Genomic DNA, 12,765 nt, shown 5'->3' with positions numbered 1-12,765 from the left:
AAAACCGATTTCTAAAATCTCAGGGAACTTTAAAGGTAAAAAATGTGACGGTACATCTCATTGGCAAGACGTTTCTTATAGACTAAGATTGCGCGTAAAGTTGCGTTCATTCAACATGCGTACGCTTGGGCGATTAGTCACGAGTGATCGCCTTATAAATTATCCACATACAGCCATTACGCAGCGGCATGCCTCTCGTGAGAATTCTAATCCTTTGGTGGTCTCTAGCTCGCAATGCATCAGCGAGCTTAAAAGTCGAATGTGTTCACTGAATGAAGCGTGCGACGTATAAAAGACCATGTATTGGATTAACTGTAACTAATTTGCTACGAAATATCGTCAAAAAGTTCTCTAATTTTCAAAATTTTCTCTTAAAATATACCTTCAAAATTATTATAATTATAAAGTAACATAATCTTCGAAGAATGTTATTGTATTTTATTGTATTTTATTAAAATTTAATTAAATTTCATAAAAAATACAGCAAAATTTTTCAAAGTCAATATTGTTTCGCAACTACCCTCTCTGTTCTCTCCGCTAAGCAATGACGGAAATTGTAAAAATCTACACGCTAAACACTTGCAAATAATCGTCGTAATTTGTAAAAATTCTGAAACTTAAAGTCTTCCTTCAAGATGTCTCGAAATATAAATAATAATTTTTAGAAGCATCTAATGTGACAATAAGTAATATGAATCCATTATATATATGATCGTGGAATAACAACTTCCTCCTTTTGTAAATTCAACTAATAGCTTCTAAGAAAAGGAGGAACGAAGAATACAAAATAGCTCATTTTTCATTCTCTCCAAGGTTTTGTCCTACAAACAATTAAAAAAAAAAAAGAAAAAATTAGTGACCTGCAGAAATGATAAGGATGGTGCCATTAGCGATGGGACACGGATGAATCGTCGAATAGGAACATTTATCATTTTTTCGATACTGTCGTCGGATATTCTCTGTTAGCTCGCCAAGCCTCTCGGTCCACACGATGGCGAAGGCGCGTTAAAAATAAATGTCGTCGCTAAAAGGTGCGGCTCCAAGGTGCGATTAAGCCTTCCGGCGACGAATCTTTTTTATATCTCTTGCCCGGCTTCTTTCTATAGTTGCATTCCCAGCCGCTTCCTTATCCCCGTACTAAAAGCTCACGCAGACTCACGTTATGATACACATAATCTAACGGATGGAATTTCTTTGTCGGTGTGTCGACTAATAATCCAGACAGCGAGGACAGAGAATCGGATTATTAAACTTCTGGCCTTCCGACATGACCAATGTGATGTCTTTTCGCATGATCTCGGATGATCTTTATGAGCTTACGACTGATAGGGAAACCGAGAAAGTAAGGATAAAAAGATTGTAAGAAGATTCATATTAAGTATGAGTAATTTACGCGCCGCAATACCACTTTTGAAAGCATCTTTACGATCCGTCAAGCCAGCCAGCGGCGAGATAGTGTCGTTGCCAGTAAATAAGGAAACGACGGAGGTCTTTGGACGTGCCGCTTTCAATCTACGTTAATTATTAGCAATTACATCATTAACTTCACATTGCAAGACACAACTTGACGGCTAATACAAACGAAAACCGTCAAAGAACATTCTTGTTGCTATTGCGCGCGCATGTGTGCAAATTTCAAAGTTATTTAAACTTAGCAAAATTAAACAAACAGATTGAAAAATCTGCTGTAAAAAAATTAAGATATGCCTGCAAAGTTTGCATTTTTTTCAAAATATTTATATGCAAAGATAATTGTACCCCCCCCCCCCCCAAGAGTGTAAAAAAATATAATTTACTCCAATCTAAGAATTTACTTAAAAGTATAAATTGACAACTTACAAAAGACAAGTTGCCAAATTTAGAATTAAAGAAATTGCTGTCGGGCATCACCTTCACTAAATAGAAATTGAATTTTAAGAAATGTCTGCCCTCACCTCTCTCCTATATATAAAAAAAAGAGATTCTAGACGATGAAATCGAAAACATTCCTGACGATCTAGTATCTCTGTCTCATAGATGTTTCACTTTCTCTACTGCAATATTTCTTTTTTTTTTTTTTCATTGCAAACGAAAAATGTGCAAAGAAACGAGATCGATTACAACAACCATCGTCCTAATGCGTATAAAATTACAGATGTTTACAACTCACAGTCTCTCTACTTCAATTTCTCAGAGTCAAATACGAATTATGGCACAAATCGTTTTTGTACTCTGTAGTTAAATAAGACAAATACTGCTATTAAGTAACACTTTTATAAATGTCAAGCTGATTAAAGAATATAATACTTTGCTCTTGCAACTTTCCATCATAGCTTATCCATGAAATTATTAAAATTATACAGATACTATCAGACATAATAGTAAAAAAATGGAAGAAAACTTAAAAAATTTATAATACAAACGCGGGCACAATATAATATCTCAAATTTTCAACTATACATAAAAAAATACATAGATTGATTAATAAAAACCTCACGATTTCTTCACAGGTATAAATGGCTATTCATTCTAAATCTAAGGTCGTAAACTAAAAAAACTCGGTCAAAGTGTGACATTGACGAGACGCAATCGTGCGTTCTAAGCGTATCGCTAATTCGTCGCGTTCCAAAAACGAGAGTCAGTCAATTTCTCACCGCGACGAAATGGAAGTGTTTCCGAACAAATCGGTAGGTCAAGGTGTGCTGAGGTTGATCAGCGACTGGAACGCTTGCTCGCCTCGCCTTGTCTCACCACATGTACGATTCCCCAAACATGCGAATCTGTCGGTCGGCTCTCACCGCAATCTTCCGACGACGGGCCGCAAAAAAAGCGATCCGGGCAAAACGCGTCATCGCACTCGGTGCAAAACCGCCGGTTTCAGGTGCAGCTTTCACATTCTCGCGCGCCCTGACCGACGAAGAGGAGGCATTGCCCCGCAGGTGCTGTGCTCGTCCATCTTTAACCAGCCCGACCGACGGCATAACGCGCAAATTTTTCGCGTCCATTATTTTGTCAACTTTTAAAACGCTCGGTTTCACCAGCTTTCCACGAGACAGATGCAATCCATTAAGTCTTTAATGAGTCCTAATTGCAATTTGTTTTGTTAAACAATCTTTAAGTCCTCATTAATTCCTTTCTTTAATGCTTCCATTTAAAAAACGATACGTTACGTATTTTTAATGTTATTATCTCAAATCTGAGAAAGAACAAAGTAAATATAAGTTTAAGTGTAGCTGTTTTTAACTTTCATCTGCCAATGTAATAAAATGCCAAAAACTTAAAATTATATATAATATTAAAAAAAATAATACATGATTGAACCTTATACTATTTTCGTCAGATTCAATTTTGAAACTGAACACATCAATGCGAAAATTGATGACGATGATACTAGCATAAGCTCAATGGACTGTTGTACAGTACTACTTTCCGGATGTGCGCGATGTAAGGTGGTAAAACGTGCGAACTCGGCTCGCGCATCGCGATGCGGTCGCAATCGCGCCAATTAATCTCTGCCCGACCGATCTTCTGAAACTACGATTCCCAGGCGAATTAATTACCGCTGTTGCCGCCGCCACCGCGATAAATAAGTTAATCGCCGTGTGCTTGCAAAAATATAAACGACGAGCAGAAGGGCGTTGGTCTCCGGATGACGCGTTGCGCCGCATTCTCGCGGAACGATCAATGCGGCGGCGCAGCCCGCGTTTCTCGCGCGACACGCACCTGCATCGCGCGGAAGCCGTCGTATTAAGCTCTTCTCCATTACATCACCGCAACGACCGACCACGATTGCCATAGCGTTGCGTTGCGATGAGCAAAAACGTAATTTACGACAGCGGCGATGCAACGAGCGAGAATGGAACAAAGAGCGCCGAACATTGTCTTCCTCTCTCTTTCTCTCTCTTCAAAATTCTGGACTCGTCAGTCAAAATAACAAGAATGCCGAATTCGGCAAGAAAAGTCTCTCATTTCGACCGTACTTCTTTGACGAAGAGCTAACGAAACTTTAAACCGCGCCTGTTAAAATTCTCTTCGGAAGATCATCGGATTTTTTGAGTTTTGCACGCTGGGACTATTTATCGAGAAAAATTGTTCCGATAAGTTTATCCGAGCTATCTTGACAGTTGACCATTTATTTGAAAAATTTGCTTTATGATGCATAACATTAAAGAACAATTAAATTCATCCAAAAATAATTCTGTAACGATTTAGTTTAATATATAACAAGATTACTTTAAACAACAAATAATTACAATTTTTCCTTATTCTTCCAATCTTATAAACACATATTTATATTAAAAAATTGTACGTGAATAATATCAAGATGAGCGTTCCGTATTTAATCAAGGATTGATTTAAGTAAATTCTATATCAAATGATTATCTCTTGACATAGTACCGTGAAAGATTAAGGAAGCAACGCCGAAGAAACTCTCCCGTCAACAGTCCCACCTCCACAGGAAATAATCCTTTTGAAGCTACTTGAAGAGACAAATAAAGCAGAAGCGGCTCTGTTATTCCCGCGTCTACCGAGGAAGAAAGAAAAAGAGAACGAAGAGAGGAGAGAAAGAGACAAAAAGAGAGACGGAGAGAGGTAGATATACGTCTCTCACCTTCCAGATGCGCGATTGCTTCTAATTGCTCTCTGGGTGACCGCGAGGTACCTCCAAAGTGAAATTGCAGCGGCACAGGCCACGATGAGGAGCAACGGGTTCCGAATAAAAAGAGCGTGTCGAGAAGAAGGTGAGCGACGCGTACACGACGGAGACGGGAAAGATTGGTCGTGATGCCCTCCCTCCTCGAGAACAGCGAGAACGATCCCGAGCGTTTTCGCTAATTAACCTGCGGTTCGGGCGCTTTTGTAGCGCATCGAGAAACGCAATGCCCACGCTTTATAGCACCAAAATTCGGTAAACGCTCCGCGAAATCTCCACGTGAGAGACAAAGCATAACTCATACTTCCTTCGACCGGAGATAAACCAGTTTCGCCCCTATACGGGGTTGACGTTCTTCACTCGAAAATCGAGTTAGAACGTCGCTTTATTACACGAACATCATGCTACGATCATCCATCAATCGACATAATTAATAAATCATTAATTATGGTGCGCGACAAGTTCTTGCTTCGACTTTAAAAAGTAAAATTAAACAAATAATATAAAATTGAGAAAAAAAGTATCGCTATATGAAACAAATACAATCATTATTATGCGTTGCATTTATCAGGGGTACACAGTAATCCAAATCTCAAGAAAATATCAGTAAATAAAAAATAATTATTTTAAGTGACTAATATAACTATAATATTTGTTATTACTATTGTTGTCGTTGTCATTATTCTCATTATTACTAGTATTTACAAGTCAATTCGGCCGTAACCTCGAGGAGTTTCGATAGATCCGATCTACCGATTACGATACTCTACAAAAGTTGAGTCCGCGGCGAAGATAGCGTCTTAATCACGATGTCTGCCCCAAAAGGAAGTTGGCTAGTCACGAGAACGAAGGTCGCGCGTGTAGCATCCCCCATCAACGGGATTTTTCTCTCGAAATTATCATCTCCACGAGTAGCAGCGGCGACGAAGGCCGTCGGTTGCGAACAGGCCGATCGAAGTAACCGATAATCGTTTAATGCGTTCATTAAAATAAAATGTAAATTGTACCGCAGGCCGGTATGCAAGGTCTGCCGCCGCTTAAAACGTCACTTCGGCCGAGTCAGGACGAAAATAAAACGAACGTGGCGTAGGAGATCATAAGTCGCTACAATTAATATCCGGCGGCCCGCAATAATCTCTCTCGGTACAGGATCCCCGAACGTGAACACGATTCACTGCGAGGGAAGACCAAAGGAGAAAGAGAGAGATGGACAGGGAAGAGAGATGGAGAAACAGGGAAAGTGCGAAAGAGAGAGAGAGAGAGAGAGAGAGAGAGAGAGAGCTCCGATTTTTGCGGCGTTTTTGCAGCCTGCGCAGCAACTTTGTTATTGATGGCCGCGATGTTGAGCGCGCAGAATAAAGAAGGTAGGCGTTTCCACCCTCGGTTTCGCCTCGCGAATCCCGCGCAACGATCTCCGCGCCGCGGACGTTTTTCACTTTACGAGGCTGTTGCTTACGAGACGCAGCCTCGAAGGTACTGCCGTCGCCGCGATTCGAGACTCGAGACCCGTACCATGGCATACGTACGCCGCTCGTCGTCTTGTAAAAGTCAATATTTATGAGGGTGCTAACCACCGTCATCGCTCATCCCGACTCGTTAGCCGGCTCTTCGCCGGCGTGGCTTTGTGTTTACATCCGAAGGACAGGCGTCCTCTCTTTATTGTCAGCTCTAAAGAAAACACGTCCACCGTCGCGCTACACGCACGTGGATTCTACTGCTATTGCCGCTGCTGAATGCGACCGGGTACATGCCATTCTGGCCTCAAGTCGTGCCAGAAATCGCACCCGTTTATCAGCATATGCGTACGCGATGTGAGCTATCGACCACACTTTTAGAAAACACGTGAATTGTCGTTGCTCTAGACTCCCAAAATCAATTTGCGTTGATAAATTTTTTTATTTATGGACTCACTTTTACTCTAGCATTGCAAGCTCAAATACAAATGAGAAATGATAGAAAATTATCTAACTCAACTTAATTAAACAGTTTTTACTATCAAGTTACGTTTTTGAAAAATATGACCGTGGCTACAGCGAAATCGCATTTTTCTTACAAACAGTCTACGATAAATTATAATTTAGATAGACGTGTATATTCTCAGATCAATTTTCAATGATAACTGTATAGTATATTATGTCTAAATAGGGCAAGTAGATAGCCACATCGTAGCATTCGTTTTTGCTTTGTATAAGACTGGATGTATAAGGCTTTGTATAAGACTACTTTCTCTCGATTGCGGTTTCTATATAACGAAGTATCGATAGTTCTGCAATAATAAACGAGTAAAAATGATTTTTGTGAATTTAACTTGAGAAGTGGTACATTGATACTTGTACTTTCTACTTTCGTTTCTTGTATGAATTTTGTTCTATCAGAATTTTAACTTAAATTCAGTAAATATTTAATATTAAAATTATATATGTAAAAAAAGATACTTTATCTTTACTTCATCAAATTATCGTTAAAATAGCTCAACAGATAGCAGATCAATAATATCAATGTTTGTGTTCAATTTATCGAAATTTACATTCATTCATTTTTAGCATCACATTTTTATTTTGTCACATTTTTTCTTTCTCTTGGAAAGATTGCGGTGGCTCGCGTTGCAAATTACAACACAGGACGAGCGGAGAAAGGTAAGGTGCTCCGCAAAAGCAACAGGTGTATAGCAAGGTAAGTCAGTTCACGTGCCGCCATCTTCCACGGAGCTACTCAACATTCCTTTCGTTCACTCGAGTTTAGTCCGTCGATAAGAACGCACATGTGTCCAGTAACGTACTAAGCAAACCGTAAATTTGGTACTGCTTACGTTTACGTCTTTTTTTTTTAATTTCACAGTTCAATATTTCCATCGAAATTTTCTTACAATTTTATATAACGCCTCGAACTCAATGCAGAGAATTTTAATTGTAACATAATTATATTATTGTCTCACCCTCTGGCAATGCTCCGCACTGACTCGCGACAAATCTGCGAGGGGTTGAAAGATAACATCGTGAAACTCGGGGTAACTTCGTGCCAACGGACGCGCGTACAATTCTTTGGCGCTACACAATATTTCGTGATACTCTTCTTCCGCGTGTAACAACTTCTCCGTAGCTCTGTACCTGCGATCTGTATCTGTAAAACAATTCCATTTCGATTTTGTTACAAATTGGCACAATGAAAAAATTATAATACAATTTTTTTTTTCATTTAGAAAAAAATTTTAGATTTGTATAGGATGTATAAAATTACGGATGTAATTTAAATATTGTACAAATAGTTCTGATTAAAGAGAACATCAAATAAAGTTTTGCAATCAAATTTTTAGCAATTACACAAACTATAATTAAACAAGTTCTTTATTAAAAGTCTTAATTAAATATTTAAATCAAAATTTAATTTCTCTTACTTCATATAATTTCTTAAAATTAAAAAAAATGTATTATATATGAAATACGAAAACACTACAATTAATTACCTCCAATCGCGTCGAGTTGCCTTGCAGAATCCTCGATGAGTAGAACTTCGCCATGCAGAAGAGCTACATCGGCTGCAGGATCGACTTCGGCCCTCGAACCAGCCAGCAGCAATCGAGGTCTGCAAACTCGATATTTCAAAAGTATCGGAGCGACCACGGAAGAGATAGCTCCAGGCGATGTGGCTGACAACTGTAATTAATAAAAAAAACTGTCATACGAGAACATTGTTAATTACTTTTGAATCAAATCGTCAGAATTTACGTATTCAAGTGACTCAATAAAAATTCTGGCTCAAGGGATTCTAAATTTCTTCATACATTTCAAAAGACTTAATATAACTTCACATAACTTGTAACCAACATGTAATTCACAATCACGCTCTGACAAATAAATTAATGATATCAAAAATTTACATTAATATTATATATTCTACTTCCAAGTATAATTAATAGAATAGTCATTCACGACAGATCATAAATGAATTAACAAAATACAAAAACAGCCAAAATAATAAAAACATAGTCTGTTAAATACGTAAAGAGAAAATTAGATATTCTCTATAAAATTGATTTAATAGATTCTCCTTTGTATGAAGAAGACCGGTCTGTTCGCGAGACGAAAAGTTCGGAATGTCCTAATTACACGGGGGAACGCTCGCCTTGTAAAAAGCGTCAGACGTCGGAGCTGAACGTCCCATAACTTCGCACGGTAGCCCCGGCGGGTTAATCACCGAAATCTCGGTTGAGGAACGCGAAAACAGCGCATAATTAAACCGGGTCCACGTGATATTTACGGTCTGACAATGTAACCGACGGCGCGAAGGGGGATCAAATAAATTTCGAGAGCTCGAAAGTCTACATATACAGAAGATGGTGCGTCGACCTTTCGGCCCCTCGCGGTCCACCAAGTCGTACGCAGAATCCGATTCGTTGCATCGCGTATGAATATGTATAATATGATAATTGTCCGGCCATAATTCGCACGAATTCTTCAGAAATTCCGATTTACGTAGAAGTACAGTTGCTTTTTTACAAAATAAATCCGCGATTTAACAACCCGAGGGTGGTAAAGTTGTCAGTTGAAAGTAAAGGCCTTAAAGCGCAAATAAATTCATTCAAACTTTTAAAAATGCGTGTATATTTCAAATAGATCATATATTGTGCATTTTTAACTGTATGTATATATTTTTCATAGGGATGACAAACCAATATCTGTCTTCGCAAAATTACTATTGTCAACGCCAACAATTTTTGAAACATTATGAAATTATTTCTGCAAAATAAAATGAATAAAGACAAGTTTCAAAAATTTTCAAAAATATCTCCATCATTAAGAATAACTTTTCTGCTCTTCCTCAAATTAGCATTAAAAAATTTTGAAACAAATTAACATTATATTTGTCGATGACTGCTGGTCGATGTTTGCCTCGACCAAAACGAACGAATCGATCGCTGTATCGATGAAGGACAAAAAACAAATTCGGAGTCGGTACCGAGCGATCTCCGACGAGCACTTGGCTTTGTGACTCCGTAGCAATTGGAGCAAGCGCGTATTCTCCCGCGAATATAGTAATTTCATAGCGACACGGCGCAAGCACGTTAGTCTCCGCGCGAGTAGACTGTAATTATTAAGAAATAAAGTTATATATTAAGTTTAGAGACGAGTTCGAATAACTAACCCGTACAATATTATTTCTTAAACTTTTATTTTACAAAATCACCGACTTACAAAAATGTTTAGAAATCTCTAATAACAAATAAGTAATATCACATAATCGTTACATAATATCAGACTAGAAATCGAAGGTCAAGTCAACGTGATATTCTCATGTCACACAACAAATTACGCCGTTTTCCGTGATCGTAATTAAACGAACGAAGCTAAAGTATCTTAATCGACACGGTGAAAAATGGAATGCAATTCCGGCGCATTATCGCTGCTTGTTGCCTATCCAACCTTTATTTTGGCAACCTTACGGGTCACTTCATGCTGTCGATAGCGATTGTCGAAGCCCCCATGTCGCAACTATGCAATTTAATCATGTTTTACGATATTGTTAATTACTATAATAGTAAAATTATTAAAGCGTTGCCAAATCTACAACATAATTAAGCAACTACAAGCTTTATAATTAATTAATATTTTATTGAATTTAGAAAAAAAAGAATATTGACAGTTGGTTGGTTCACTATTATATCTGAATCTGCTTACACTCAAATCCAAGTGTGTATCTGTTCATCTCCAGTTATCATAGAATTATGTTTATATATTTCTTGTACTTTATTTAGATTCCAAGCAAATATTTTTTCATTAAAAATTTATAATTTCATATATATGAGATAGAAATTTCGGAAATCAAACCCAGATTTTTTATTTGACAAGCATCTGCTGTAGCACTGAGTTATCCAGTATCCCTGACATCGGACATCGATTTTTTTCTAATCGCGGACACGCAAACAAAATTCCTTTTATGTTCAAATAATCGTTGTCTCGTGTCAAGGAAGAGCAGAAGAGGAGAAAGGGCAAGAAGAATTGAGAAAGATGATACGTTACGATCGCATGATCCCCAAGATCGACGATACGATCGTCATGAATCGATGGAATCCGGCAGTAAGGAGGCTTACACTTTAAGTACACCGTTAATCAGGTTGCACTTTTTTCCTTCCGTTTTTTTCAACGCGGCCGATTCAGGCATTCGGTTTTTCCCCGATTTGCATGTAAACACACGTAATGGAGATAGGCACATTCTTTCCGGCCAGGTCCAGATGGATATAATAATAATGGGAAGCCAGTCGCCGTTAAGAGAGCCGTATTAATTAGCCGTCACGCAGTTGTAACGGACCTCATGATAATTTTCTAATCACTTAATTGCACACGTAATTCGCATACACGTTTATTTTTGAGCCGTTAATATGTTTAACGCATTGCACGAGTATCGCGTGACTTACAATACTAGAGAAAAAAAGAATAATCAAGTACAATCAATTATAATAATATCTATTAAATAGATAGCTAAATCTCATAAAGTCATTCATATTAATATCACCACTATACGACTAGTGATAATAATTCATTTTATTTCGTAATAAAAATTCCGAGGCAATTAAAATATTGTATCGATGGTCTCTTCTAATTAATAGAATATAATGTCGTGTTAAGAACGCAAATTTTTGTGAGTTATGCTTTAATCGTAACAGTGACAAATCTTTAAGTTCTTTATTAAAATATTATAATAATAAATTAATCAAAAAAAAGAACCGTTTTTAAAATTTAGTACGAGACATCCTCTACCTATGTAACTGCCAGTCACTAATGATTCCCACGATATCGACGAAAGTGTCGGTCATCCATGACCCCGCGACACCATTGAACTCGTTAAAACGACGATGAGTCGTCGGAATCGTTATGCATCGCTAACCAAACGATTTCGCATTCGCGACGGAAGAAAACTGCGGCGTGCATTTTCTCTATCTAGTTATCTGTGACTTGCATTTCAGTCGAAATGTTCTGCAAAACAACGTTACTCTCGTCCCATTGTCGATATCGTATATCCATCTCTCTTTCGAGTGTTCTTATCCTACGTTACATATGCATGCAAAATGCGTAACCATAATTTTTTTTCTCTGCAATTCCCATCTGAAGAGGTATTGAATTTATTGAACTTATCGAATTCGCAAGTATAACGTACATCGCGTCGGTCGGAAAGATTCATAGCAGCATCTTGCGGAGTAATGTCCTCGCGGGATTCTCTGAGGCTGTATTTATGCGGGGAACGCGTTATCCCTTCTCTCGGCGACGTACACGCGTGTGTACGTACTCTCGATCGGAGAGAGGAGACCGCGCGTCCACTCTCGCTTTTAATAAAGCCAAACCGGAATCGTAAAGCTGAATCTAAATTGCATAATTATACCGGTCTACGTCGCTCCCTCACTCCGACGTATGCGACTCTTACCCCCGTCTTTTTTTGCCTTATTTTTTTCTTTTCCTTTTATCTTTCTTTAGTCTCCTTTTTATTTAGCAATCTTTTTTTTCGAACACTCAAGTCTCCTCTATTCTCTCTTTGTTTCTTTTCCGCGAGCAAAGATCGAGAGAATAATGATCAGCATTGTTATAACACCAACGGCAGCTGACACTCTTACCGGTTTCTTAAATGTAAAATAACAAAAACAATATCAAGTATTCTTAAGTAAAAAGATTCGAGTAGTTAAAAAAAGTATTCGAGAGAGAAAGATAACGACCAAACGGAAGTGTCGAACTGACGACGCGACTCATTTGGCCCTTCGATTCGCCGGAAATGACTTCGAGATTGGCTCCTAGAATTTACCTTCTCCCCGGCATGGCGCACCGCCCGTTCGCCCAATTATTCGGCTCAGTGATTTCGTATGGGTGAAACGACGACACTCGCATTCTTCTCGATATTTCGCAAGATTTTTCGCACGAGGTGAAAAGATTTACAAGATTTGCGATACATTCGAAAGAAAATCATGTTATACGGCGCGTCGAATTAATCTATCCGCGAATCCGTCGACGGCGTTCGACGTATTCGCTCTCCATTGTTTGGTGAATCACCTGTCGATGTCGTTGCACTTTCCCCGTAACGCGGCACGATAATCATCAACGCACTGTGTGCATGATGAATCGCATGTATGACATGTGTAATCGACAGTC

General features: G+C 38.5%; 1 protein-coding gene across 2 annotated transcripts in view; it reads right to left on the bottom strand.

Moving 5' to 3' along the window:
* The window catches only part of LOC105828262 (rho GTPase-activating protein 20), a 188,367-nt gene that overhangs the window by 142,417 nt on the left and 33,185 nt on the right, over positions 1 to 12,765 (bottom strand). For both annotated transcript variants that reach the window (XM_036286305.1, XM_036286304.1), the window contains exons 2-3: positions 8,097 to 8,286; positions 7,569 to 7,753 (exon numbers count right to left, since the gene is read on the bottom strand). In XM_036286305.1, the coding sequence (XP_036142198.1) occupies positions 7,569 to 7,753; positions 8,097 to 8,286 (375 nt within the window). The remainder of the gene's footprint in view (positions 1 to 7,568; positions 7,754 to 8,096; positions 8,287 to 12,765) is intronic.

Source organism: Monomorium pharaonis, chromosome 4 (genome assembly GCF_013373865.1).
Source record: "Monomorium pharaonis isolate MP-MQ-018 chromosome 4, ASM1337386v2, whole genome shotgun sequence".
Lineage (NCBI taxonomy): Eukaryota > Metazoa > Arthropoda > Insecta > Hymenoptera > Formicidae > Monomorium > Monomorium pharaonis.
This window is presented reverse-complemented; position numbering and strand designations above follow the sequence as displayed.